At 44.5% G+C, this 27797-nt stretch overlaps 2 protein-coding genes across 2 annotated transcripts in view; one reads left to right on the forward strand and one right to left on the reverse strand.

Moving 5' to 3' along the window:
* LOC115206623 (ventricular zone-expressed PH domain-containing protein) overlaps nt 1-27797 on the forward strand; it is a gene marked incomplete in the record, with an annotated part of 193336 nt that overhangs the window by 42523 nt on the left and 123016 nt on the right.
* On the reverse strand, nt 11678-26926 carry LOC115206624 (pentraxin-related protein PTX3). Its single transcript, XM_029773784.1, has 4 exons — nt 26321-26926; nt 22216-22381; nt 19062-19468; nt 11678-14433 (listed from the first exon to the last, which is right to left on the reverse strand). The coding sequence occupies exons 1-4, from the start codon at nt 26457-26459 to the stop codon at nt 13772-13774; spliced, it is 1374 nt and encodes a 457-aa protein (XP_029629644.1). The 5' UTR covers nt 26460-26926; the 3' UTR covers nt 11678-13771.

The raw sequence follows: 27797 nt of genomic DNA on the forward strand, positions 1-27797 counted from the left end.
GTGAACCCCAAGGCTAATGACTTCTCCAAAAGCTAATTGGAGTCAGGAGTCAACTAAGCTAGAGTTGAATCAATGAGACGAGATTGGAGATGTTGGTTAGAGCTGCCTTTCCCTATTAAAAACACTCACAAAATTTGAGTTTGCTATTCACAAGAAGCATTGCCTGATGTGAACCATGCCTCAAACAAAAGAGATCTCAGAAGACCTAAGATTGAGAATTGTTGCCTTGCATAAAGCTGGAAAGTGTTACAAAAGTATCTCTAAAAGTCAGTCCACGGTATGACAAATTGTCTATAAATGGAGAAATTTCAGCACGGTTGCTACTCTCCCTAGGAGTGGCCGTCTTGCAAAGATGACTGCAAGAACACAGCGCAGAATGCTCAATGAGGTTAAGAAGAATCCTAGAGTGTCAGCTAAAGACTTACAGAAATCTCTGGAACATGCTAACATCTCTGTTCACGAGTCTTCGATACGTAAAACACTAAACAAGAATGGTGTTCATGGGAGGACACCAGGGAAGAAGCCACTGCTGTCCAAAAAATACATTGCTGCATGTCTGAAGTTTGGAAAAGAGCACCTGGATGTTCCACAGCGCTACTGGCAAATTATTCTGTGGACAGATGAAACTAAAGTTGTGTTGTTTGGAAGGAACACACAACACTATGTGTGGAGAAAAAAAGGCACAGAGTTTCGAGTCAAGTCCAAGTCGAGTTGTCACAAGTTTTTTCAAGTCAAGTCTCAAGTCAAGTTAAAAATAAAATCTATACATGCAGTGACTTGTTCAACTACAAATGTTCGTCTGTTTATTGAGGCTACCAGACCAGCCTTTTCATTATTTTGTATACAACATATTTTGATTATATAATAATGAATTTTAACAACAAATTCCAAATGCAATTTTCACATCAATTTCAAGTAATTTCACACCAAAAGACCAGTAGGCCTATGCTAGTAATTGAAGCCCCATTACTGGTGAGCTTACAAGGTAAACAGTTGATCTTGATCACCAAACAATATTTGGAGCTGAATATTTATTAATGTCAATCCTCTCTCCAAACAATTTGATATTTGCGCTGCATCCGATCCTATCAGCAATCTATTCGCTTGCTCAGAGGTTCTCAAAATTTTTCACCTGCGATTCCCCCCCCCCCCCCAAAAGGAGTGGTTCAAAGCTTGCGACCCCCCCCCCTCGCGCGCACGTACAATCGCTGCGCAAATGTTGCCTGTCATTACAGCTGTAAACAGTGATGCATTTACATAGCGCAATACACAGAAATAAACTGCATTTTACACCTGCGTTTTTGAGATGTAAGTCATTCATGTTAGCAGCCAATATCAACGAGGGATATCTTGTCACTCCTCTGGAGTCCAGGAAAACAGGATAATAAGGTCTGTATGGAGGTCGCACGAGAAGGAAAGCAAGGTCTGTCTGCACCGTGCCTGTCACGTTGGAGGGCCGCCTGCCTGTAGGCTCGTTGCTAACTGGGTAGTCCCTTTCTTCCTCACAAATATCGTAATAAATTCATGAGATTATATGTTAGGCCTACATCTTCATCCCGTAATATTACATTTTATTTGTTTAACCAGGCAAGTCAGTTAAGAAAAAATGAGATGAGTACCTTAGACCGCTGCGCCACTCGGGAGCCCGTTTAAGGCAGTGTGATGTTACAGCTATCTTCAGACATATAGCCAGTAGCCACCTTACCAAGGGCAATCTGAAATATGAAAATGATCAATAAAATCGGCAGGTAGCCTAACTTTATTGTTCTGGCAAAGATGGGTACTTAGTAGATTGCTAAACTGTATGTCACACCCTGATCTGTTTCACTTGTCTTTGTCTCCACCCCCTTCCAGGTGTCGTCCATCTTCCCTATCATCCCCTGTGTATTTATACCTGTGTTCTCTGTTTGTCGGTTGCCAGTTTGTCTTGTTTGTCAAGTCAACCAGCGTTTTTGTTCTCAGCTCCTGCTTTTCCCAGTCTCTCTTTTTTCAAATCAAATCAAATCAAATTTTATTTGTCACATACACATGGTTAGCAGATGTTAATGCGAGTGTAGTGAAATGCTTGTGCTTCGAGTTCCAACCATGCTGTAATATCTAACAAGTAATCTAACCTAACAATTTCACAACTACCTTATACACACAAGTGTAAAGGAATGAATAAGAATATGTACATAAAAATATATGAATGAGTGATGGCCGAACAGCATAGGCAAGATGCAGTAGATGGTATAGAGTACAGTATATACGTATGAGATGAGTAATGTAGGGTATGTAAAAAACAAAATACTGCATAGTTTCCTAGGAACGCGAAGCGAGGCGGCCATCTCTGTCGGCGCTGGATGTTTCTTCCCCTCTCCTGGTTTTTAACCCTTGCCTGTGTTGACTCTGTGCCCGCCTGCCTGACCACTCTGCCTACCCTGACCCTGAGCCTGCCTGCCGTCCGGTATCTTTGCCCCACCTCTGGTTTACTGACCCCTGCCTACCTTGACCTGTCTTTTGCTTGATCCTGTTGGATAATCAAACCATTGTTAATTCGACGTGTATGCATCTGGGTCTTACCTTCATACCTAGTACTGTATATATGTAGATCACTTTTACATGGATAACATAAACGTAGGCTTGCAGTCAAAACTGGAGAAAATAAAAACAAGTGCTTTCTGAACACTAATCTGGATATTCACGCACGCCTTTGTGCGCTAATGCTGATCGTTGTTCATTGGTCAACAATCAAGACACCCAACATGTTTGTTCTGAAGCACAGATGAGATGTTTAATTAGACAATGATTTGGTGCAATACCGTGGGCCTATGCCTGAAATCAGATCAAATAGCTATAAGTATAAGATGCATGTAGACAATTTAAAATATGTATGAAAAATTCCCATTCAGTTTCGTACTCGCCACACCACAAAACCTTCTCCCCTTCGAGAACCACTGCTCTAGCTCAACCAACTTGTATTAATTGACAGTTTGCTACTCCAGGGCCAAGTGTGCGTTTCACAAGCCAATCTGTTTCATGTTTTTTTTTGCAATCTGCGATGCTGCTGTTACACGTCTCTGGCTGCGTGTCATCAGTCTCTAGTCGAGTCCTGAGTCTTGAGGCTCCAAGTTGAAGTCAAGTCTCAAGTTATTTTATTTTCTGTCAAGTCGAGTCTGAAGTCATCAACTTTGGGGCTCGAGGTCATGTGCCTAGTTAGTGTGCTCTTTTCCAATCTCCCTTAAGGCACGTCATTATGTTGCTTCCTCCAGGATCCCAGTTAGAGCGCCTCGTTACCCTCTTAAACATGCTTCGACATCGTTAGTGGTTTACCCCAGGGTGATCTGTTTGGCCCCCCAGTCCGGACTGTCGTTAGTGTTGCTCGTTAGGGATCTGTTTGGCCCCCCCAGTCCGGACTGTCTTTAGTGTTGCTCGTTAGGGATCTGTTTGGCCCCCCAGTCCGGACTGTCTTTAGTGTTGCTCGTTAGGGATCTGTTTGGCCCCCCAGTCCGGACTGTCTTTAGTGTTGCTCGTTAGGGATCTGTTTGGCCCCCCAGTCCGGACTGTCTTTAGTGTTGCTCGTTAGGGATCTGTTTGGCCCCCCAGTCCGGACTGTCATTAGTGTTGCTCGTTAGGGATCTGTTTGGCCCCCCAGTCCGGACTGTCTTTAGTGTTGCTCGTTAGGGATCTGTTTGGCCCCCCAGTCCGGACTGTCTTTAGTGTTGCTCGTTAGGGATCTGTTTGGCCCCCCAGTCCGGACTGTCGTTAGTGTTGCTCGTTAGGGATCTGTTTGGCCCCCCAGTCCGGACTGTCGTTAGTGTTGCTCGTTAGGGATCTGTTTGGCCCCCCAGTCCGGACTGTCATTAGTGTTGCTCGTTAGGGATCTGGTTGGCCCCCCAGTCCGGACTGTCTTTAGTGTTGCTCGTTAGGGATCTGTTTGGCCCCCCAGTCCGGACTGTCATTAGTGTTGCTCGTTAGGGATCTGTTTGGCCCCCCAGTCCGGACTGTCTTTAGTGTTGCTCGTTAGGGATCTGTTTGGCCCCCCAGTCCGGACTGTCTTTAGTGTTGCTCGTTAGGGATCTGTTTGGCCCCCCAGTCCGGACTGTCTTTAGTGTTGCTCGTTAGGGATCTGTTTGGCCCCCCAGTCCGGACTGTCTTTAGTGTTGCTCGTTAGGGATCTGTTTGGCCCCCCAGTCCGGACTGTCTTTAGTGTTGCTCGTTAGGGATCTGTTTGGCCCCCCAGTCCGGACTGTCTTTAGTGTTGCTCGTTAGGGATCTGTTTGGCCACCCCAGTCCGGACTGTCTTTAGTGTTGCTCGTTAGGGATCTGTTTGGCCCCCCAGTCCGGACTGTCTTTAGTGTTGCTCGTTAGGGATCTGTTTGGCCCCCCAGTCCTGAAACCCTCCAGTGGAGCCTGACTGATTAATAGAACTGCTGGTAGATGTTACCACAGAGGATCTAGTAGTCTGTGTGGGTCTGTGTGCTGTGGGTCTGTGTGCTGTGGGTCTGTGTGTTGTGGGTATGTGTGTTGTGGGTCTGTGTGTTGTGTGTCTGTGTGCTGTGGGTCTGTGTGCTGTGGGTCTGTGTGTTGTGGGTCTGTGTGTGTGTGTGTGTGTGTGTGTGTGTGTGTGTGTGTGTGTGTGTGTGTGTGTGTGTGTGTGTGTGTGTGTGTTGCGGGTCCGTGTGTGTGTTGCGGGTCCGTGTGTGTGTTGTGGGTCCGTGTGTGTGTTGCGGGTCCGTGTGTGTGTCTGTCTGTTGTTGGTCTCTGTGTGTGTGTGTGTGTGTGTGTGTGTGTGTGTGTGTGTGTGTTGTCATACAGGTCTAATGCGGCAGGGTGTGAGTAGTCTACTACAGGGGAAGAGAGTCTTCTAACAGGGCCTTTCCTAGAAGGACTCATGCATGTCTGAAAGTGCCTTCAGGAGCATACCTACAGTATGTCTGGCCCCGTCCTGGCCCCATCCTGGCCCCCTTCTCTCCAACCTCCACGACCCATCATATGAAATCAAGCACTCAGGGTTAACCGTTTGTTTATCCTGTAAATTATCCTGGATTAGGTGAACATGTGTGTGTTGTGCGTGTGTGTGTGTGAATAGCTCACACACTTCATGACCCGCACGGTCAGCTAACACTTCACACACATTGTGTGTTTGTGTTACTCACCTCATCCAGCTTTAGTGTGTGGCGGCCACCTGGGTGATGCAGTGCACTGCGGCCCTTCTGTGAACACCATTTTGGAAATCACCATTTTGGAAATCACCATTTTGTGAACACTCATCACATAATCAGTTACTGCCGTGCTAAGGTAAATGACTGATGTTCAGTATAAACTTATCCCCTCTTATCGAAGCTTTCCAACTGTTTTGTGTTCTCACATACACACACAGTTACATGACAGCGTATTGGGAAATGGCTGTCACTCCCCAGTTAATACTGGCATGGTTAAATGTCATGTTTTATTGGTTTGAGGTGCCATCTGCTGCGAAACAGTGTTGATGATTTATTGTATAATGTCTCTGTTTAAGGCATCATTCCTTATGTCAAGTTCAATTTTCATTTTATCGACTGTTGTATGTTGTACTTTTTGGCACATCCACCGGGTACTTGTGTGCTTTGTTACTGTGGAGAAAGGAAGGGGGGGGGGGGGGGGTGAGGTGAGGGAGACATATAGGGCACAGGAAGTGGTGAGACAGACATATAGGGCACAGGAAGTGGTAAGAGAGAGACATATAGGGCACAGGAAGTGGTGAGAGAGAGACATATAGGGCACAGGAAGTGGTGAGAGAGAGACATATAGGGCACAGGAAGTGGTAAGAGAGAGACATATAGGGCACAGGAAGTGGTGAGAGAGAGACATATAGGGCACAGGAAGTGGTGAGAGAGAGACATATAGGGCACAGGAAGTGGTGAGACAGACATATAGGACACAGGAAGTGGTGAGAGAGAGACATATAGGGCACAGGAAGTGGTGAGACAGACATATAGGACACAGGAAGTGGTAAGAGGGAGACATATAGGGCACATGAAGTGGTGAGAGAGTGACATATAGGGCACAGGAAGTGGTGAAAAGCTGACATATAGGGCACAGGAAGGGGTGAGAGGGTGACATATAGGGCACAGGAAGTGGTGAGAGGGTGACATATAGGGCACAGGAAGTGGTGAGACAGACATATAGGGCACAGGAAGTGGTGAGAGGGTGACATATAGGGCACAGGAAGTGGTAAGAGAGAGACATATAGGGCACAGGAAGTGGTGCGAGGGTGACACATATGGGGCACACGAGGTGGTGAGAGAGAGACAAATAGGGCACAGGAAGTGGTGAGAGAGTGAGGGTTAGATGGAGAGAGGAGAGCAGAAGGGGATACGTGAGTAAGCAACAACTCTGGCACCCATCCAGCCTTCAGAGAGGACGTTAAACAGGGAGTCCCCATTGTTATAGCTGGAATAGAGCAGTTATCAGGATGGAGAGAGAAACTGACAGCGACATAGAGATGGAGAGAGAAATGGATAGAGAGGGGGAGGGGCAATACTATTAGATAGAATGTACAGTTGGAAGTTTACATACACCTTAGCCAAATGCATTTAAACTCAGTTTTTCACAATTCCTGACATTTAATCCTAGTAAAAATCCCTGTCTTAGGTCACTTAGGATGACCACTTTATTTTAAGAATGTGAAATATCAGAATAATAGTAGAGAGAACAATTTATTTCAGCTTTTATTTCTTTCATCACATTCCCAGTGGGTCAGAAGTTCAATTAGTATTTGGTAGCATTGCCTTTAAATGTTTAACTTGGGTCAAACGTTTTGAGTAGCCTTCCACAATCTTCCCACAATAAGTTGGGTGAATTTTGGCCCATTCCTCCTGACAGAGCTGGTGTAACTGAGTCATGTTTGTAGGCCTCCTTGCTCTCACATGCTTTTTCAGTTCTGCCCACACATTTTCTATAGGACTGAGGTCAGGGCTTTGTGATGGCCACTCCACTACCATGACTTTGTTGTCCTTAAGCCATTTTGCCACAACTTTGGAAGTATGCTTGGGGTCATTGTCCATTTGGAAGACCCATTTGCGACCAAGCTTTAAGTTCCTGACTGATGTCTTGAGATGTTGCTTCAATATATCCACATAATTTTTCTACCTCATGATGCCATCTATTTTGTGAAGTGCACCAGTTCCTCCTGCAGCAAAGCACCCCCACAACATGATGCTGCCACCCCCGTGCTTCACGGTTGGGATGGTGTTCTTTGGCTTGCAAGCCTCCCCCTGTTTCCTTTAAACATAACGATGGTCATTATGGCCAAACACTTCTATTTTTGTTTCATCAGACCAGAGGACATTTCTCCCAAAAGTACGATCTTTGTCCCAATGTGCAGTTGCAAACCATAGTCTGGCTTTTTTTATGGCGGTTTTGGAGCAGTGGTTTCTTCCTTACTGAGCGGCCTTTCAGGTTATGTCAATATAGGACCCGTTTTACTGTGGATATAGATACTTTTGTACCTGTTTCCTCCAGCATCTTTACAAGGTTCTTTGCTGTTGTTCTGGGATTGATTTGCACTTTTTGCACCAAAGTACGTTCATCTCTAGGAGACAGAACGCGTCTCCTTCCTGAGCGGTATGACGGCTGCATGGTCCCATGGTGTTTATACTTGCGTACTATCGTTTGTACAGATGAACGTGGTACCTTCAGGCGTTTGGAAGTTGCTCCCAAAGATGAACCAGACTTGTGGAGGTCTAAAAGACATTCTAAGTTCTTGGCTGATTTCTTTTGTTTTTCACATGATGCCAAGCAAAGAGGCACTGAGTTTGAAGGTAGGCCTTGAAATACATCCACAGGTACACCTCCAATTGACTCAAATGATGTTAATTAGCCTATCAGAAGCTTCTAAAGCCATGACATCATTTTCTGGAATTTTCCAAGCTGTTTAAAAGCACAGTCAACTTAGTGTATGTAAACTTCTGACCCACTGGAATTGTGATACTGTGAATTACAAATTAAATAATCTGTCTGTAAACAATTGTTGGAAAAATGACTTGTGTCATGCACAAAGTAGATGTCCTAACCGACTTGCCAAAACTATAGTTTGTTAACAAGAAATTTGTGGAGTGGTTGAAAAACGAGTTTTAATGACTCCAACCTAAGTGTATGTAAACTTCCGACTTCAACTGTATCTTAAAAGCATTATTTCTTGTGTACATTAATGTAAGCAATGTGAAGTAGTGTAATTGTTCAAGGTCAAGGGTCAGTAGGGATGACTTTAGCTTCAAGATAACAGCCTTTAAAGCACTGCTCTAGTGTGAGGTTCAGCAGGGCTTTAGCCCTCTCTGGCATTCCATACTGTACTGTAGCCCACAGGCTGTTAGGCCCAGCTGCTGATAGGGGGATGTGGTACTGCTGCTGTGAGGTCTTGGAGTGGTTGCTCTGGTTTGGCTCCTCCGGTCTGGCTCCTCCGGTCTGGCTGCTCTGTTCTGTCTGCTCTCGTCTGACTGCTCTGGTCTGGCTGCTCTTTTCTAGCTGCTCTAGTCTGTCTGTTTTGGTCTGGCTGCTCTGGGCTCATACTGCTATGTTTTTGCTGAGACATACAGGAAAATGCCAAAATAAAGACTTGAGTAAATTAGGGATTCAGCAGGTGCTTCCACATAGGTGTGGTTTCTGAGTTAGTTAGCAATTAACATCCCATCATGCTTAGGGTCGTGTATAAAAATGCCCAGTTGTCCATTATTTAGGCTACCATGGCTAGAAGAAGAGATCTCAGTGACTTTGTAAGAGGGGTCTCAAAGGAGCACAGGGGGTTTAAAGGGGGGGGGGGGTGTGTCAGTCATAAGATCTTAGCCCAGTTGAATTCTGGAGCGTCACTTGAGACAGCGATTCCACCACCATCAACGAAACACCAAATTATGGTATTTCTCGTTGCAGAATGATGCTGCATCCCTCCAATAGAGTTCCAGACACACTGAAGCTGTTATGTGTTTCCTTTATTTTGGCAGTTACCTGCAGCAGATAATGATCTAGCACTGTGTGTGTGTGTGTGTGTGTGTGTGTGTGTGTGTGTGTGTGTGTGTGTGTGTGTGTGTGTGTGTGTGTGTGTGTGTGTGTGTGTGTGTGTGTGTGTGTGTGTGTGTGTGTGTGTGTGTGTGTGATCCACATGTGTACAGTAAATGTGTTTTTCAACTTCTCCGTCGGCTAGCAGTGGGGCAGGCACAGTGTTAAGGTTTTACAGACAACTACAGTAAACCCCACAGGGGCCTACCTCATTAAGGTTTTACAGGCAACTACAGTAAACCCCACAGGGGCTTACCTCATTAAGGTTTTACAGGCAACTACAGTAAACCCCACAGGGGCCTACCTCATTATCAGATACAGAACATTTTCACACCCCTTGATGTTTTCCACTTGTTGTTGTGTTACAGACTGAATTTAAAATTGATTTAATTGAGATATGTTTTCTGCTGGCCTACACACAATACCCCATAATGTCAAAGTGGAATTATGTTTTTAGGAATTTTTTACAAATGAATTAAAAATGAAAAGCCGAAATGTCTTGAGTCAATAAGGATTCAACCCCTTTATGGCAAGCCTACATAAGTTCAGCAGTAAACATGTGCTTAACAAGTCACATAATAAGTTGCATGGACTCACTCTTTGTGCAAAAATAGAGTTTAACATTATTTTTTTAAAGACTATCCTCATCTCTGTACCCCACACATACAATTATCTGTAAGGTCCCTCAGTCGTGCAATGACCTCATCTCTGTACCCCACACATACAATTATCTGTAAGGTCCCTCAGTCGTGCAATGACCTCATCTCTGTACCCCACACATACAATTATCTGTATGGTCCCTCAGTCGTGCAATTAATTTTAAACACAGAGTAATCCATAACGACCAGGAAGGTTTTCCAATGCCTCACTAAGAAGGCCACCTATTGGTAGATGGGTCAAAATAAAATAAAAAACCAACACTGAATATTACTTTGGATGGTGTATCAATACAAAGATACAGGCGTCCTTCCTAACTCAGTTACTGGAGAGGAGGGAAACCGCTCTGGGATTTTACCATGAGGCCAATGGTGACTTTTAAACAGTTACAGAGTTTAATGGCTGTGATAAGAGAAAACTGAGGATGGATCAACAGCATTGTAGTTACTCCACAATACTAACCTAAATGACAGAATGAAAAGAAGGAAGCTTGTACAGAATACAAATATTCCAAAACATGCATCCTGTCCAGAATACAAAGTGTTATGTTTTGGGGAAATCCAATACAACACATTACTGAATACCACTCCCCATATTTTCAAGCATTGTGGTGGCTGCATTTTGTTATGGGTATGCTTGTAATTGTTAAGGACTGGGGAGTTTTTCAGGATAAAAAATACATTTAATGGACCTATGCACAGGCAAAATCCTAAAGGAAAACCTGGTTCAGTCTGCTTTCCTCCAGACACTGGGAGATGAATTCACCTTTCAGCAAGACAATAACCTAAAATACAAGGCTAACTCTACAGTTGCTCACCAAGAGTTGCTCACCAAGAAGACAGTGAATGTTCCTGAGTGGCCGAGTTACAGTTTTGACTTAAATCTACTTAAAAATCAATGGCAAGACCTGAAAATTGTCTTCTAACAATGATCAACAACCAATTTGACAGAGCTTGAAGAATTTTGAAAATAATAATTGGCAAATGTTGCACAACCCAAGTGTGGAAAGCTCTTAGAGACCAGAAAGACTCGCAGCTGTAATCACTGCCAAAGGTGCTTCTACAAAGTATTGACACATGGTTGTGAGTACTTACTGTATGTAAAGTAGATATTTCTGTATTTCATTTTTCGAATAAATTTGTAAAAAAGTTTTTTTTTAAAAAACATGTTTTGACTTTGTCATTCTGGGATATTGTGTGTAGATGGGGGTGAGAGAAAAAAAATATTGAATCCATTTTGGATTCAGGCTGTAACACAACAAAATGTGGACTAAGTCAAGGGGTATGAATACTTTCTGAAGGTACTGTATACCGTACATACACATGTTCGGTTGTCCACCCCAAACTCAGCCACCCATTGGCCAAACCCCCTGACCTCACCCGAACCACATTACATCATCCTATTTCCTGAACTGGTGGCTGCTGGGAGGGGAGAGGTCATTTGTTATTGGTTCCCTGGGCTACGGGGCAGGGGGTGGGGTTAACGTGGTAAAGAGTGGGTGAAGCATGCATAAGCTGATACAGTACCTTGTCTCGGGCATAGGGAACAAGTGGGAGGAAGGGATACGAGGGGTATTGACCAACAGAAAGGATCTGTAGACTATCACCACCTACAACTTAACAGCATATTTGTTTTCATTCTACAAACTCTCTGTAGATACGCTTTGGGACTATCTAAATCAAGTGAAACAGAAGTTGGGCTTAGTTGACAGCCTGCTGACTATCTACCTCACATTCAACTATGTATCCACTGATGAGCACGTTCACTGCATTCACTAACTCTCTGTAGTTATGCATTAGGACTATCTAAATAAAGTGAAAGACTTTTGAATTAAGTTAATATGCAACGATCACTCAACACATTCAAATGTGCAACTGTTGTTGGGATGACTGAAATGGCCTTTTGACACAGGAGCACCTGGGGAAATAAATCAAGAGGGAAACAAACAATTACCGTGTTTAAACGTGTCTTTACTGTCGGTGATGAAGAAACGCATCAGACGCACAATGTTAACATGTCGTTTTATTGGTATCTTGGTCTCCAATTCTAGTCCTACTGTATGCAAAAAAATATTTATATACAAAATACATTCATTTTTACTTCTTGACAAAAAACACAAAACAATTTACAATATGATACCCATTGCCTACTACGTTGACAAAGAGCAGAGATCGGTCGTAACAAATTCTGTAAACATTGTCCACAGTTCCTCTTTTCAAATCAAGTGTTTCTGTCTCACAGCAGACACAAAACCAACAGGGAATAAGCCATCTTAGCTGTGTCATCTGTTGTCACCCATTTCAAAGAGAAACACAAAAAACCCTCTGGATGTATAGAAAACAAAGAGAAACACAATAAACCCTCTGGATGTATAGAAAACAAAGAGAAACACAATAAACCCTCTGGATGTATAGAAAACAAAGAGAAACACAATAAACCCTCTGGATGTATAGAAAACAAAGAGAAACACAATAAACCCTCTGGATGTATAGAAAACAAAGAGAAACACAATAAACCCTCTGGATGTATAGAAAACAAAGAGAAACACAATAAACCCTCTGGATGTATAGAAAACAAAGAGAAACACAATAAACCCTCTGGATGTATAGAAAACAAAGAGAAACACAATAAACCCTCTGGATGTATAGAAAACAAAGAGAAACACAATAAACCCTCTGGATGTATAGAAAACAAAGAGAAACACAATAAACCCTCTGGATGTATAGAAAACAAAGAGAAACACAATAAACCCTCTGGATGTATAGAAAACAAAGAGAAACAATAAACCCTCTGGATGTATAGAAAACAAAGAAACACAAAACAACTGAAATATTATGTTTATCACATCTGAATGTAAACACTTTGATAAATAAAATAAAAAGTTGGAAACAACAATTGAAAAAAGATTCACTTTTTTTCCGGGAAACATAAGATTATAAGGTAAGAAAAAGGTTACAATCTCCCATGGCAACATGCAGATGGTTGTTACTACGTAGCCATGCCAGAGAGGACCAAGGTAAAACGTTTTCTAACCACAATGCCACCCTAACAACTAAACCCAAACCTCAACCCTTTACCATTTACCTTAACCCTGACACTCCCATTAGTAACAAATACTGCTGATATTTATAGCAAATGTTGTCCTCTAGCATAGCTTCTGATGGTATAGATAATGTTGTCCTCTAGTATAGCTTCCGATGGTATAGATAATGTTGTCCTCCTCTAGCATAGCTTCCGATGGTATAGATAATGTTGTCCTCCTCTAGCATAGCTTCCGATGGTATAGATAATGTTGTCCTCCTCTAGCATAGCTTCCGATGGTATAGATAATGTTGTCCTCTCTAGCATAGCTTCTGATGGTATAGATAATGTTGTCCTCTCTAGCATAGCTTCTGATGGTATAGATAATGTTGTCCTCTCTAGCATAGCTTCTGATGGTATAGATAATGTTGTCCTCTCTAGCATAGCTTCTGATGGTATAGATAATGTTGTCCTCTCTAGCATAGCTTCTGATGGTATAGATAACGTTGTCCTCCTCTGGCATAGCTTCTGATGGTATAGATAACGTTGTCCTCCTCTGGCATGGCCATCTAGCGATGACCCTCGCAGACTGGTTTTTGTGACAGTTGATCCAAAGCATCTCTCCTTCCACACAATGAGCTCTTTGTTTCTCTCTCTCACCTCTGTTCTTTCCTTTTCTCTCTTTAAATCTGTGGTAAATGGTGTTTTCTCCACTTCTCCTCCTAAGGCTATGTACAGTATACTGTGTGTGTGTGTGTGTGTGTGTGTGTGTGTGTGTGTGTGTGTGTGTGTGTGTGTGTGTGTGTGTGTGTGTGTGTGTGTGTGTGTGTGTTGCCACTCTCCTGCTACTTTAACCATTAAAATGAGCTGTTGATGTTGATGTTGTTGTTCACATTATTGTCACAGTCTCTTTAACCATTAAAAGGAGCTGCTGTTGATGTTGTTCATGTTCACATTATTGTTGCAGTCTCAGCCGGTTGGGCTGTTCTGCACTGCAGGTTTTAGGTTATTAATGGTGATGGTAGAGTTCATTTAAATGAGGATGATGAGGATGATGATGATGAAAACGTCATCAGAGTTAATTGATGAACTGAGCACCCCCGTGAGGCACGATCTCCGTCACGCCCCACCCAACTACGTTCCCCCTCTGCTCACACCCCTCGCCGTCCTGCAAAGCCAGCTGGGATATCTCCTCCTCCGTCAGCACGCTGTCCCACATGTTGACCCCCGTCATCTTCCCAGTGAACGCCAACTTGGCATCGAAGCCTCCGTCAAACCCAGGCATCTGACTCCCACTGCCACCTGACCCTCCAGAGACCCCACCGTCGTTCTTCTCCTGCCCCAGCTGGAGGGAGCCTCCATCGGGTAACACGTGGCCCTCGGCCACCCCGGGTGTGAATGCCACTCTGTGTCCATCGGCCCATAGTGACGCTATGCCCTGCTCAGAGCTCCAAGCCCCACATATGTGGGTCCAAACTCCTCCTCTCACCACGCCCCGTCCCTCCACCAGGTGAGCCTCTCCTCCCACGGTGAAGAGAGCCCTGGTTCCACTGAGAAGGAGCTGGATCTCATAGGGGTTCCGTTTGGTTCCGTAGGAGAACAGCACGGTTCTGTTGGAGACGGAGACGGGCTTGGCCCACAGGCACACGGTGAAGGAAGAGAGGGAGAGAGGGAGGTCTGGTGTCACCGAGGAGAAGATACGACGGGAACGCATAGGGAAGAGAAGAGCGGTCTCACAGCCTGGGAGAGAGGAGGGAGGAAGGAGAGGATGAGAGAATTGCTTTAGTCATTTTACAGTTATTAATTGATCTGTAAGATCACCAATTTAGGAAACCACAAGATGACAAGAACTCAAAATCTAGTTCTACTTTTGTCATTCTTCTTTTCCTCTTGTTATAAGTCTTATTTATATTCTTACTTGATTTGTTTAAAGGGAGAGAAAAGGAAACAGGCCCTGCCATCTGCCAGCATGCTGCCTCACAGGGCTTCTTCAGGACTTTGCTCTGTTACGGATGACCAGATCGTCAAGTCTTTATCCAAAAGGTTTTCACGTCAAGAAACACGGCACTAGATATTCCTGATGTATCATAAACTGGGTGGTTCGAACTCTGAATGGTGATTGGCTGAAAGCTGTGGTATATTTAAGCAATAAGGCCAGAGGGGGGTGTGGATATATGGCCAATATACCATGGCTAAGGACTGTTCTATATAAACCCTGAGAGATCTTCGTTGGCAACATTGTTCTACCCAATATGAATGACTACAGAACGATCTATATAGGATCTCTATGGTAGAACGTGTAACAGTCAGGCATGCCAATAGAGTGAAGTAAAAGTATTTGAGAGGTATTTGAGCGGTAGACTATGGTGTGATCAGAGAGCAGAGGGTGGCTGAGGCTCAGGTTGCGGTCAGTGGTGATGCGGTCGATGATGTCATAGACGGGACGTTTTTCCCCTGTCCTTCTCCTTTTACCATATTATGTATTGGATCGTTAAACAATACAGTGTCAAAAAATATAAATGAATTTACCACAATTCATTTCAATAGATAATATTCTGCAACCATGGAGAGGTAAATACTTGTCTGTTTATGGAAAAATCACATTGATTAACTCTTTGGTCCTTATCACAGTTTACTGACTTACTAATGGTCCTATCACAGTTTACTGACTTACTAATGGTCCTATCACAGTTTACTGACTTACTAATGGTCCTATCACAGTTTACTGACTTACTAATTGTCCTATCACAGTTTACTGACTTCCTAATGGTCCTATCACAGTTTACTGACTTACTAATTGTCCTATCACAGTTTACTGACTTACTAATGGTCCTATCACAGTTTACTGACGTACTAATTGTCCTATCACAGTTAACTGACTTCCTAATGGTCCTATCACAGTTTACTGACTTCCTAATGGTCCTATCACAGTTTACTGACTTCCTAATGGTCCTATCACAGTTTACTGACTTACTAATGGTTCTGCCTACTTACTCCAGATGACTCTTTTTTTTTTTTTTTATCATATGAGCAAAACATATTTCATGTTATTTTGGAATGCTAAAGCCAGACAAAATTAAACGCGTCTATTTATATAGTAAATATGAGTTTGGGGGTCGAAAATGATTAAATATTAAAGCTTTAAACCTCTCACTAAAAGCTTCACTCATACATAAGTTATACTTAAACCCAAAATGGTTCTCCAGTAGATTATTAAGAAAGGCTCATCCTTTGATCCAAAATGGCCTTTTTGCCTTTATACAGACTACAACTTCTCATTTCTAATTGAAAAGTTTCACCCTTTTTTTTAAACGAGCCGTACAAAGCTGGTTACAATTTCAGTTTTATCCTCCAGAAAAGATAGAACAAATATTACAACAAATGTAATGGTTAAACTCAAATATACTGATTTAATAAAAAAACATTCTTTATGGAAAAAATGTTTAAAAATTGTATTATATTTATTAATGATATTATGAATGGAAACGGAGGAGTTATGTCACATATGCAGTTATTGAAAATATATGGGAAGAAAAAAGAAAAAAGAAAAAGTTCTTAAGTAAAAATACTTTAAAGTACAACTTAAGTAGTTTTTTGGGGTATCTGTACTTTACTTTACTATTTATATTTTTGACAACTTTTACTTTTACTTCACTACATTCCTATAGAAAATATTGTGCTTTTTACTCCATACATTTTCCATGACACCCAAAAGTACTCGTTACATTTAGAATGCTTAGCAGGACAGGAACATGGTCCAATTCACATACCTATCGATATGACTTTTTGTCGTCCCTACTGTCTGATCTGGAGGACTCACTAAACAGAGAACATCCCTGGTCATCCCTACTGCCTCTGATCTGGAGGACTCACTAAACAGAGAACATCCCTGGTCATCCCTACTGCCTCTGATCTGGAGGACTCACTAAACAGAGAACATCCCTGGTTGTCCCTACTGCCTCTGATCTGGAGGACTCACTAAACAGAGAACATCCCTGGTCATCCCTACTGCCTCTGATCTGGCAGACTCACTAAACAGAGAACATCCCTGGTCATCCCTACTGCCTCTGATCTGGAGGACTCACTAAACAGAGAACATCCCTGGTTGTCCCTACTGCCTCTGATCTGGAGGACTCACTAAACAGAGAACATCCCTGGTCATCCCTACTGCCTCTGATCTGAAGGACTCACTAAACAGAGAACATCCCTGGTCATCACTACTGCCTCTGATCTGGAGGACTCACTAAACAGAGAACATCCCTGGTCATCCCTACTGACTCTGATCTGGAGGACTCACTAAATAGAGAACATCCCTGGTCATCCCTACTGCCTCTGATCTGGAGGATTCACTAAACACAGAACATCCCTGGTCATCACTACTGCCTCTGATCTGGAGGACTCACTAAACATAAAAGCATATTTTATAGGTGATATCTTCGAGTTGGATCGTGCCCTTGGCTATCCTTCAATTTTAAAAACAAGAAAATGGTGCCGTCTGCTTTGCTTAATATGAGGACATGTTTTATTATTTATACATTTACTTCTACTTTCTATACTTAAGTATATTTTAGCAATTACATTTACATTTGATACTTAAGTATATTTAAAACCAAATACTTTTAGACTTTTACTCAAGTAGTATTTTACTGGGTGACTTTCACTTTTACTTGAGTCATTTTCTATTTAAGGTATCTTTACTTTTACTCAAGTATGACAATTGGGTACTTTTTCCTCCACTGGATAATAACACCATGAGATAATACATCAGCCCCGAATCAGGCCAGGAGAGGAAATCACTGCTGGAGGTTTGAATCAGTCTTCCTATGTGTGTGGGATTATGTATGATTCCTGTATTACTAAGGGTGTTTTAAACCAGTGTGGACAGCTCCCTCCCCCCTCTCTCTGCAGCAGCAGTCTAATATCTAGGTTATTACACACACAGTGATTGAGTCTTCCTACCAGACCCTAAATATTGATGTTAGATTTGTCTCAGGTTTCTCTCCGGGGGTAACCGTTCCCATCTGGTTCTGCTTCCCAGGGTGCTTTTCTGTGGTTGCTGTGCCGACCTGCTAATGATTATACCTGTGTGTGTGTGTGTGTGTGTGTGTGTGTGTGTGTGTGTGTGTGTGTGTGCGTGCGTGTGTGCGTGTGCGTGCGTGTGCGTGCGTGTTTGTGATGGTGTGTGTGATATAAACAGCATTGAGGATTTATCTGATTAATGCATTGAACTACTGAAGACCTGGGCTCATTTTGTTTTTGATTGAATTCCAACAGAGTAAGCAGGAAGAGGTCTGTACAGGACGTGGGTATATGTAGGCTCTCAGATCCTTACAGATAGAGATCACAGATGCAGAGACTGGGTTTGGAACATGGAAAGGGACTCTGATAAGAATCCCTGTTATAAGAAAAATGGACTAGAAACACTTTCATACTCCCTAGGTATATATTTGCTATATTCATTCTTTCAGGATCAAATTGCCTGGGAGGGATGTCTGCTGTGATTCTTGTAAGAGTGGGTGCTGTATTACCTGATGGTGTTTAAACATGAATTTTCTACATTATGTAGAGCAGAGCTTCTCAACCTGGTTACTGTACCACCAAGGACATGTTGCTCGGCCCAGAGTACCCCTGGACTAACCCCTCATGTGTCTTTTACCAGTAGGCCTATGGTCCTATGAGTCTTCTCAAGTACCCCCTGAGGATAGGCCAAGTACCCCCTGAGGATAGGCCAAGTACCCTCTGAGGATAGGCCAAGTACCCCCTGAGGATAGGCCAAGTACCCCCTGAGGATAGGCCAAGTACCCCCTGAGGATAGGCCAAGTACCCCCTGAGGATAGGTCAAGTACCCCCTGAGGATAGGCCAAGTACTCCCTGAGGATAGGCCAAGTACCCCCTGAGGATAGGCCAAGTACCCCCTGAGGATAGGCCAAGTACCCCCTGAGGATAGGCCAAGTACCCCCTGAGGATAGGCCAAGTACCCCCTGAGGATAGGCCAAGTACCCCCTGAGGATAGACCAAGTACCCCCTGAGGATAGGTCAAGTACCCCCTGAGGATAGGTCAAGTACCCCCTGAGGATAGGCCAAGTACCCCCTGAGGATAGGCCAAGTACCCCCTGAGGATAGGCCAAGTACCCCCTGAGGATAGGCCAAGTACCCCCTGAGGATAGGCCAAGTACTAGCCCCCACTGGTTGGGTCAAGTACCCCCTGAGGATAGTAGGACCCACTGGTTGGATCAAGTACCCCCTGTGGAAAGTAGGACCCACTGATTGGGTCAAGTACCCCCAGTGGAAAGTAGGACCCCTGGTTGAGAAGTGATGTAAAGGATGGTAGGATGTATAGATAGTGACACAGGAAGAGGTGTTCTCACCTGCTGGCAGGTGTCGTTGCCGTGCCGACTTGAACGCTAGTTCCAGCACTGCCCTCGTCTTCGCCAGCTCTGTCACCAGGGCAACCATCATCTCTTCCGACGCCACATCCTGCTGCAGGTCTTCCCCCTTTGCCTCTGGTGGCGTTATGGGTCCTGGATTACTCAGGCAGATATTTTCTAGCTTGACGAGTCGGGAAGCCTGTGTCCGCGCCGCGGTGAGGAGCTGCTGTAACAGCGTCTCCTGGTGGCTATCCCCAGAATTACCTGCAGATTTCCCAGCAGCAATGCTCCGATCTTGCCTGAGATGCTCCAGGCTCTCCTTGAGGCGAGCTTCCATCTGCATGGACATCCTCCGTCCAGCAGTCTCCACCGCAACGCCACAGGCCCCTCCATACTGAGCCACGAACCTGGGGTCAGGAGAAGAGAGATTAGAGAGGGATTACATCAGAGACCAGGAAGTAGGCTACATTACACATGGACTCCATTCAGATATACACAGGTGCACAGAATTTAGGGGATTGATTTGGGATTGGTGGTTTGGCAAAGGTCGATTTGGGATTGGTGGTTTGGTAAAGGTCGATTTGGGATTGGTAAAGGTCGATTTGGGATTGGTAAAGGTTGATTTGGGTTTGGTAAAGGTTGATTTGGGATTGGTGGTTTGGTAAAGGTCGATTTGGGATTGGTGGTTTGGTAAAGGTCGATTTGGGATTGGTAAAGGTCGATTTGGGATTGGTGGTTTGGTAAAGGTCGATTTGGGATTGGTGGTTTGGTCAAGATCGATTTGGGATTGGTGGTTTGGTAAAGGTCGATTTGGGTTTGGTAAAAGTCGATTTAGGATTGGGAAAGGTCGATTTGGGATTGGTAAAGGTTGATTTTGGATTGGTGGTTTGGTAAAGGTCGATTTAGGATTGGGAAAGGTCGATTTGGGATTGGTAAAGGTCAATTTTGGATTGGTAAAGGTCGATTTGGGGTTGGTAAAGTCAGTTAAGAACAAATTCTTATTTACAATGACGGCCTACCCCGGCCAAACCCGGACGACGCTGGGCCAATTGTGTGCCGACCTATGGGACTCCCAATCACGGCCGGATGTGATTCAGCCTGGATTCGAACCAGGGACTAAACACCTCCCTCTGCAACTGGATCCTGGATTTCCTGACGGGCCGCCCCCAGGTGGTAAGGGTAGGCAACACATCCGCCACGCTGATCCTCAACACTGGAGTACTGCAGGGGTGCGTGCTCAGTCCCCTCCTGTACTCCCTGTTCACCCACGACTGCATGGCCAGGCACGACTCCAACACCGTCATTAAGTTTGCAGACGACACAAAACAGTGGTAGGCTTGATCACAGACAACAATGAGACAGCCTATAGGGAGGAGGTCAGAGACCTGGCCGGGTGGTGCCAGAATAACAACCTATCCCTCAACGTAAACAAGACTAAGGAGATGATTGTGGACTACAGGAAAAAGAGGACCGAGCACGCCCCCATTCTCATCGACGGGGCTGTAGTGGAGCAGGTTGAGAGCTTCAAGTTCCTTGGTGTCCACATCACCAACAAACTAGAATGGTCCAAACACACCAAGACAGTCGTGAAGAGGGCACGACAAAGTCTATTCCCCCTCAGGAAACTAAAAAGATTTGGATCCTCAAAAGGTTCTACAGGATCCTGAGATCCTCAAAAGGTTCTACAGCTGCAACATCGAGAGCATCCTGACTGGTTGCATCACTGCCTGGTACTGCAATTGCTCGACCTCTGACCGCAAGGCACTACAGAGGGTAGTGCGTACGGCCAGGTATATCACTGGGGCTAAGCTGCCTACCATCCAGGACCAGAGGAAGGCCCTAAAAATTGTCAAAGACCCCAGCCACCCCAGTCATAGACTGTTCTCTCTACTACCGCATGGCAAGCGGTACCGGAGTGCCAAGTCTAGGACAAAAAGGCTTCTCAACAGTTTTTACCCTCAAGCCACAAGACTCCTGAACAGGTAATCAAATGGCTACCCGGACTATTTGCATTGTGTGCCCCCCCACCCCTCTTTTTACGCTGCTGCTACTCTCTGTTTATCATATATGCATAGTCCCTTTAACTATACATTCATGTACATTCTACCTCAATTGGGCCGACCAACCACTGCTCCCGCACATTGGCTAACCAGGCTATCTGCATTGTGTCCCACCACCCGCCAACCCCTCTTTTACGCTACTGCTACTCTCTGTTCATCATATATGCATAGTCACTTTAACCATATCTACATGTACATACTTCCTCAATCAGCCTGACTAACCGGTGTCTGTATGTAGCCTCGCAACTTTTATAGCCTCGCTACTTTTATAGCCTCACTACTATATATAGCCTCGCTACTGTTTTTCACTGTCTTTTACTGTTGTTTTTATTTCTTTACCTACCTATTGTTCACCTAACACCTTTTTTGCACTATTGGTTAGAGCCTGTAAGTAAGCATTTAACTGTAAGGTCTACACCTGTTGTATTCAGCATTTCACTGTAAGGTCTACACCTGTTGTATTCAGCATTTCACTGTAAGGTCTACACCTGTTGTATTCAGCATTTCACTGTAAGGTCTACACCTGTTGTATTCGGCGCACGTGACAAATAAACGTTGATTTGATTTGACTGTTGTGATGCCTCTTGTACTGAGATGCAGGTCCTTAGACCGCTGCGCCACTCGGGAGCTCTGAGTGGGTACTATAGTACTAGTACATTTTAAACCAAATACTTTTAGACTTTTACTCAAGTATTATTTTACTGGTTGACTTTCACTTTTACTTGAGTCATTTTCTATTAAGGTATCTATACTTTTACTCAAGTATGACAATTGGGTACTTTTCCCACATAGTGCTTGTATATTAGTTGGTGGCAGGTAGACTAGTGGTTCAAATCCCAGAACCGACAAGGTGAAAAGTCTGTTGATGTGCCCTTGAGCAAGACACTGAACCTTAATTGTTCCAAGGTCACCGTTGAATGGCAAACCCTGGCTGTGATCCCACTCTCCGAAGGTGTCTCAGGCAGAGTGGGATATGCAACAAAAACACATTTCCAATTAATACACGCTTGTACAGGTGTGAAATAGGACAAATATAAGCACCCACTATATGATTATTATTGGAAGTGCCTATATATATATATACATATACCAACCTTAGCATTTCTCCACGCAACGACCCTAACTCCACCTTGATGATGTCATCGGAGTACTGCAGAAGCATGTTCTCCCTCATCTGAGAGTTCTCCAGCATGGAGAAGAGCTTGTCCCATTTAGTCATCTCTGTAACCTTACAGGGGGCTTGGGTTGGGATGGCCGTGGCTGGAGAGAGGGAGAGAGAGAGAGAGAGAGAGAGAGAGAGAGAGAGAGAGAGAGAGAGAGAGGAATGGGGAAGGGAGAGAGCGAGAAAGAGGGGAGAAGAGAGAGAGAGAGAGAGAGAGACAGAGAGAGAGAGAGAGAGAGACAGAGAGAGAGAGAGAGAGAGAGAGAGAGAGAGGAATGGGGAAGGGAGAGAGCGAGAAAGAGGGGAGAAGAGAGAGAGAGAGAGAGAGAGACAGAGAGAGAGAGAGAGAGAGAGAGAGAGAGACAGAGGAGAGAGAGAGAGAGAGAGAGAGGAATGGGGAAGGGAGAGAGCGAGAAAGAGGGAGAAGAGAGAGAGAGAGAGAGAGAGAGAGAGAGACAGAGAGAGAGAGAGGAATGGGGAAGGGAGAGAGCGAGAAAGAGGGGAGAAGAGAGAGAGAGAGAGAGAGAGAGAGACAGAGAGAGAGAGAGAGAGAGAGAGAGAGAGGAATGGGGAAGGGAGAGAGCGAGAAAGAGGGAGAAGAGAGAGAGAGAGAGAGAGATAGAGACAGAGAGAGAGAGACAGAGAGAGAGAGAGAGAGAGAGAGAGGAGACGGGAAGAAGAGCGAGAAAGAGGGAGAAGAGAGAGAGAGATAGAGAGGAGAGAGACAGAGAGAGAGAGAGAGAGATAGAGGAATGGAAGGAGAGAGCGAGAAAGAGGGGAGAAGAGAGAGAGAGATAGAGAGAGATATAGAAGAGACAGAGAGAGAGATATAGATAGAGGGAAGGGAGAGAGCGAAATTGGGAAGAGAGAGAGAGAGAGAGAGAGAGAGAGAGAGGAATGGGGAAGGGAGAGAGCGAGAAAGAGGGGAGAAGAGAGAGGGAAGGAGAGGTGGGGTGGAAGAGACAGACATGCATGTTAGATAGCTTGTATTCATACGTTTAAACACGGTGATTCCTATCCTTTCTCCTGACAACTGTCCATCTCTGTCTCAGATGATCCTTTTCTTAGCTTGAAACGGTATCAATCTATTTCCCGCTCTTCCCCTCTCTACACGTCTCGTTCTCTATCTCTCCCTCTCTTTTTCTTTCTGTGTCCTGTGTCCTGGCAGTTTGAGTTATTGGCACGGTCTCTCCCTCTGGTACGGTAATGGGTGTAATGTAAAATCACATTACAAACTGCCCTGAGCAAAGTTATTTTTGTTTATGGTTTTCTGTTAGAGTACGAAACATACACACCACACACACACACACACACACACACACACACACACACACACACACACACACACACACACACACACACACACACACACACACACACACACACACACACACACGCCAAGGTGCCTGCCTTCCAAAACAGCTGAGAGAAGAATTCCCCAGTTAAATAGTATTTCTTTGATCAATGACCAGTTATTCGTTATGGTCTCGATAGGAGGATAAAATCCCCGGTCTCCTCTCGCTTAACTTACTCTCTGCCCAGACTTTCACAGCCAACACTGACAGAACACACTGAGGAACAGTCCCTCAGCCACAACTGCTGGAGATATAGTCTACAAACAGAGGTAGAGCAGTGATTCCCGAACCTCTGTTGCTTCATAACCGAAAGCTTTTGGAAATTTCAGAGCAGCTGAATTGGAAGTGACTCACCATTCAGTAAACACTGGTCCAGATTATTTACATTATTTATGAACTGTACTTACTCAATGCACCCTCTGCCAGGTAAGAGAGAGGAGAGAGGGAAGAGAAGAGAGGAGAAGAGAGGAGAAGAAAGGAGAAGAGAGGAGAGGAGAGGAGAAGAAAGAAGAGAGGAGAAGAGAGGAGAGGAGAAGAGAGGAGAGGAGAAGAGAGGAGAAGAGAGAGAAGAGAAGAGAGGAGAAGAGAGGATAGGAGAGGAGAAGAGAGGAGAGGAGAAGAGAGGAGAAGAGAGGAGAAGAGAGGAGAAGAGAGGAGAGGAGAAGAGAGGAGAGGAGAGGAGAAGAGAGGAGAAGAGAAGAGAAGAGAGGAGAAGAGAGGAGAAGAGAGGAGAAGAGAGGAGAAGAGAGGAGAAGAGAGGAGAGGAGAGGAGAAGAGAGGAGAAGAGAGGAGAGGAGAAGAGAACATGTCCAGATGTGCTCAGCCAACTCTGACACACTAACAGTCAGTGCTCACACTCTCTATGATTACACTCTTAGCACTTCATATCCAGAGATAAATAACTTGACAAAGAGCAACACTGGACAGAGTACATCTAGACAGACTTTTACAACCCACACAAGCAGAATGTATCCACAATGATTCTAAAATCAAACTCTTTTAGTATGATATCTGGATACACACTGACTGAACACAGCCATGCAAAGGCCTGACGATCATACCTATTAAATAGACTTCCAAGAGTTTCGTTAAAGCAGAATTCAGTGTTTTTTTCACACACAAAAGAAAGAATAATATCACACACAAAAAATATCTTGCTGTGTTTTGTAAATGCAGATCTAAACTGATTGTAATTTCTGCTCGGCTTCAAACACATTTTGTGCATCAGTTGCACTTCTCCACTCGGATGACAAATCTTTGCTCTTGTAAGACCAATCAAATTCCACCGCCTTCAAGAACAGGCATTAGGTCAGCAGACAGCGACTTGATTGATGGCAGAGGAAGAAGACGCAGTGAGTACTTTTCTCTGGTAGTTTTTTTTAGCAAGTTAAAAATGCAAGATTAACTTCAAGTAAAACATGAATTTATTTTGTGTGATGAAAACTAGAGTTGCCCGCCCCATATCACTCTATTGAAGCAAAAAAAACAAAATTGTTGCCTTATAATATAAAAGGCAGGCCAAATGGTTTAAAATGCAGTTTTTTTTATGGTCTGCGTTTTGAACACAGGAGGTTGGTGGCACCTTAATTGGGGAGGACGGGCTCGTGGTAATGGCTGGACCGGAATCAGTGGAATGGTATCAAACACATGGTTTCCGTGGTTTCCATGGTTTGATACCATACCATTTACTCTGTTTCAGCCCATTATAATGACCCGTCCTCCCCTCAGCAGCCTCCACTGGTTTTGAACATGCAGATTTATGAACTCTTAACTCCAACCCTGGACTTCTTGACCAGCCGATTTAAGTCAGTAACAAGCCTGACACTACAACCTTCATTCACCCACGACTGGCATTCAGTGGGCTGTGACTGAACAAAGTCAATTTACTAATGTTCCATTAAATCCTAATTGAGACAAACACACTGAGCCAGTCTGTTTCATTCAGTTCAAGTTCTTTATCAACTTGTTGTTCCACAAACTAACGTCACAGGTCAGCATTGAAGACATTATCTATCCTAACACATTGAAGATATTATCTATCCTAACACATTGAAGATATTATCTATCCTAACACATTGAAGACATTATCTATCCTAACACATTGAAGATATTATCTATCCTAACACATTGAAGACATTATCTATCCTAACACATTGAAGACATTATCTATCCTAACACATTGAAGACATTATCTATCCTAACACATTGAAGACATTATCTATCCTAACACATTGAAGATGTTATCTATCCTAACACATTGAAGATATTATCTATCCTAACACATTGAAGAGATGATCTATCCTAACACATTGAAGACATTATCTATCCTAACACATTGAAGACATTATCTATCCTAACACATTGAAGAGATGATCTATCCTAACACATTGAAGACATTATCTATCCTAACACATTGAAGATATTATCTATCCTAACACATTGAAGACATTATCTATCCTAACACATTGAAGATATTATCTAGCCTAGTATGAGAGGCTAAGGAACCAATGGCATGGCAAAAGCATAAACAGAAACAATGATGGGTTAATCCCATTGAAAACGTGTCCATATGAGAGTTCCAGACATAGTCCACATATTACTTACTCAGCATTCAGAGCTCAAACTTATTCGGTTCACACACACACTCACACACACACACACACACACAAACACGTGACTTACGCTCCAGTGGCTCTCCCTCTGTGATCTCGTTGTAGTAACTGTCACCATAGTTCACCTCGATATCGTCCTCGTACCCAAGAGTCAGCGACACACACACCGACACCAGACACACTGCCTGGGGGAGCCATCGCAGAAACATGCTGCCTGCCGTCCGTCTCAGAGAGAGAGAGTCTGTCTGTCTGTGTTGAAGTCTACCTACCTGTCAGAGACTATGTGCTGTGAGTTTTGTCTGCTGTCTGTCTCAGTGTGTGTGAGTATGTTGAGAATGGGAGTCTGTATTAAATATGTCAGAGCTGTTTCCCCTCCTCTCCTCTGTCTCTCTCTCTCTCTGTCTCTGTCTCGCTCTCTGTCTCGCTCTCTGTCTCGCTCTCTGTCTCTCTCTCTCTCGTCCCTTGGCAGCGGTCCTGGTAGGGTTGTATTCTCCGGCTGAGAGGGAATGGGTCGGAGAGAGGGTCTGCCTGGGCTATATAAACACAGATCCTACCCCTAGTTCTGCACAGCCCAGTACACAGCCAAGCCCGGCACCAGCCCAGCCCATCCTATCCCAGCTCTGTCCTAGCCTTGCCCATGCCCCAGCCTCAATGTCACACACACACACAAACACACACACAGGAACACACAGACAGAAACACACACACAGACACGTAGTCCAGCACAGCCAGGGGAGCTAGGCGATGAGTAATGCATCGTTGGAGGTAGCATATGTCCTAATCAACAACTCAGAGAGAGAGGTGGGGGAGTGAAGAGAGACAAGGGGGTAAAGACAGAGAAGGGGAGTGAGAGATAGAGGGAGAGAGAGATAGATGGAGGGAGGGATAGAGGGAGGGAGGGAGGGAGGTAGAGGGAGGGAGAGAGAGATAGATGGAGGGAGAGAGACAGAGGGGGGAGAGAGAGAGATAGAGGGGGAGAGAGAGATAAAGGGAGGGAGGGAGAGATAAAGGGAAGGGGAGAGATAGAGGGAGGAAGGGAGAGATGGATGGAGGGAGGGAGGATAGGGGTGGGTGTGTGGGTTAGGATAGGAGTGGGTGGGTTAGGATAGGGGTGGGTGGGTGGGTTAGGATAGGGGTGGGTGGGTGGGTTAGGATAGGGGTGGGTGGGTTAGGATAGGGGTGGGTGGGTGGGTTAGGATAGGGATGTGGGGGTGGGTTAGGATAGGGGTGGGTGTGTGGGTTAGGATAGGGGTGGGTGGGTTAGGATAGGGGTGTGGGGGTGGGTTAGGATAGGGGTGGGTGGGTTAGGATAGGGGTGTGGGGGTGGGTTAGGATAGGGGTGGGTGGGTTAGAATAGGGGTGTGGGGGTGGGTTAGGATAGGGGTGGGTGTGAATGGGACTCAGAATTTGGGGGTTTCTAAATGGGGATATTGTTCTTGCTCTCATTTTAGTTTATTTATTTATTGTTCCAACTGACTCAAAGTGTGTGTGTGTGTGTGTGTGTGTGTGTGTGTGTGTTGTGTGTTGTGTTGTGTGTGTGTTGTGTG

The sequence above is a fragment of the Salmo trutta genome, chromosome 13 (genome assembly GCF_901001165.1).
Source record: "Salmo trutta chromosome 13, fSalTru1.1, whole genome shotgun sequence".
In the NCBI taxonomy this organism is placed as follows: Eukaryota; Metazoa; Chordata; class Actinopteri; order Salmoniformes; family Salmonidae; genus Salmo; species Salmo trutta.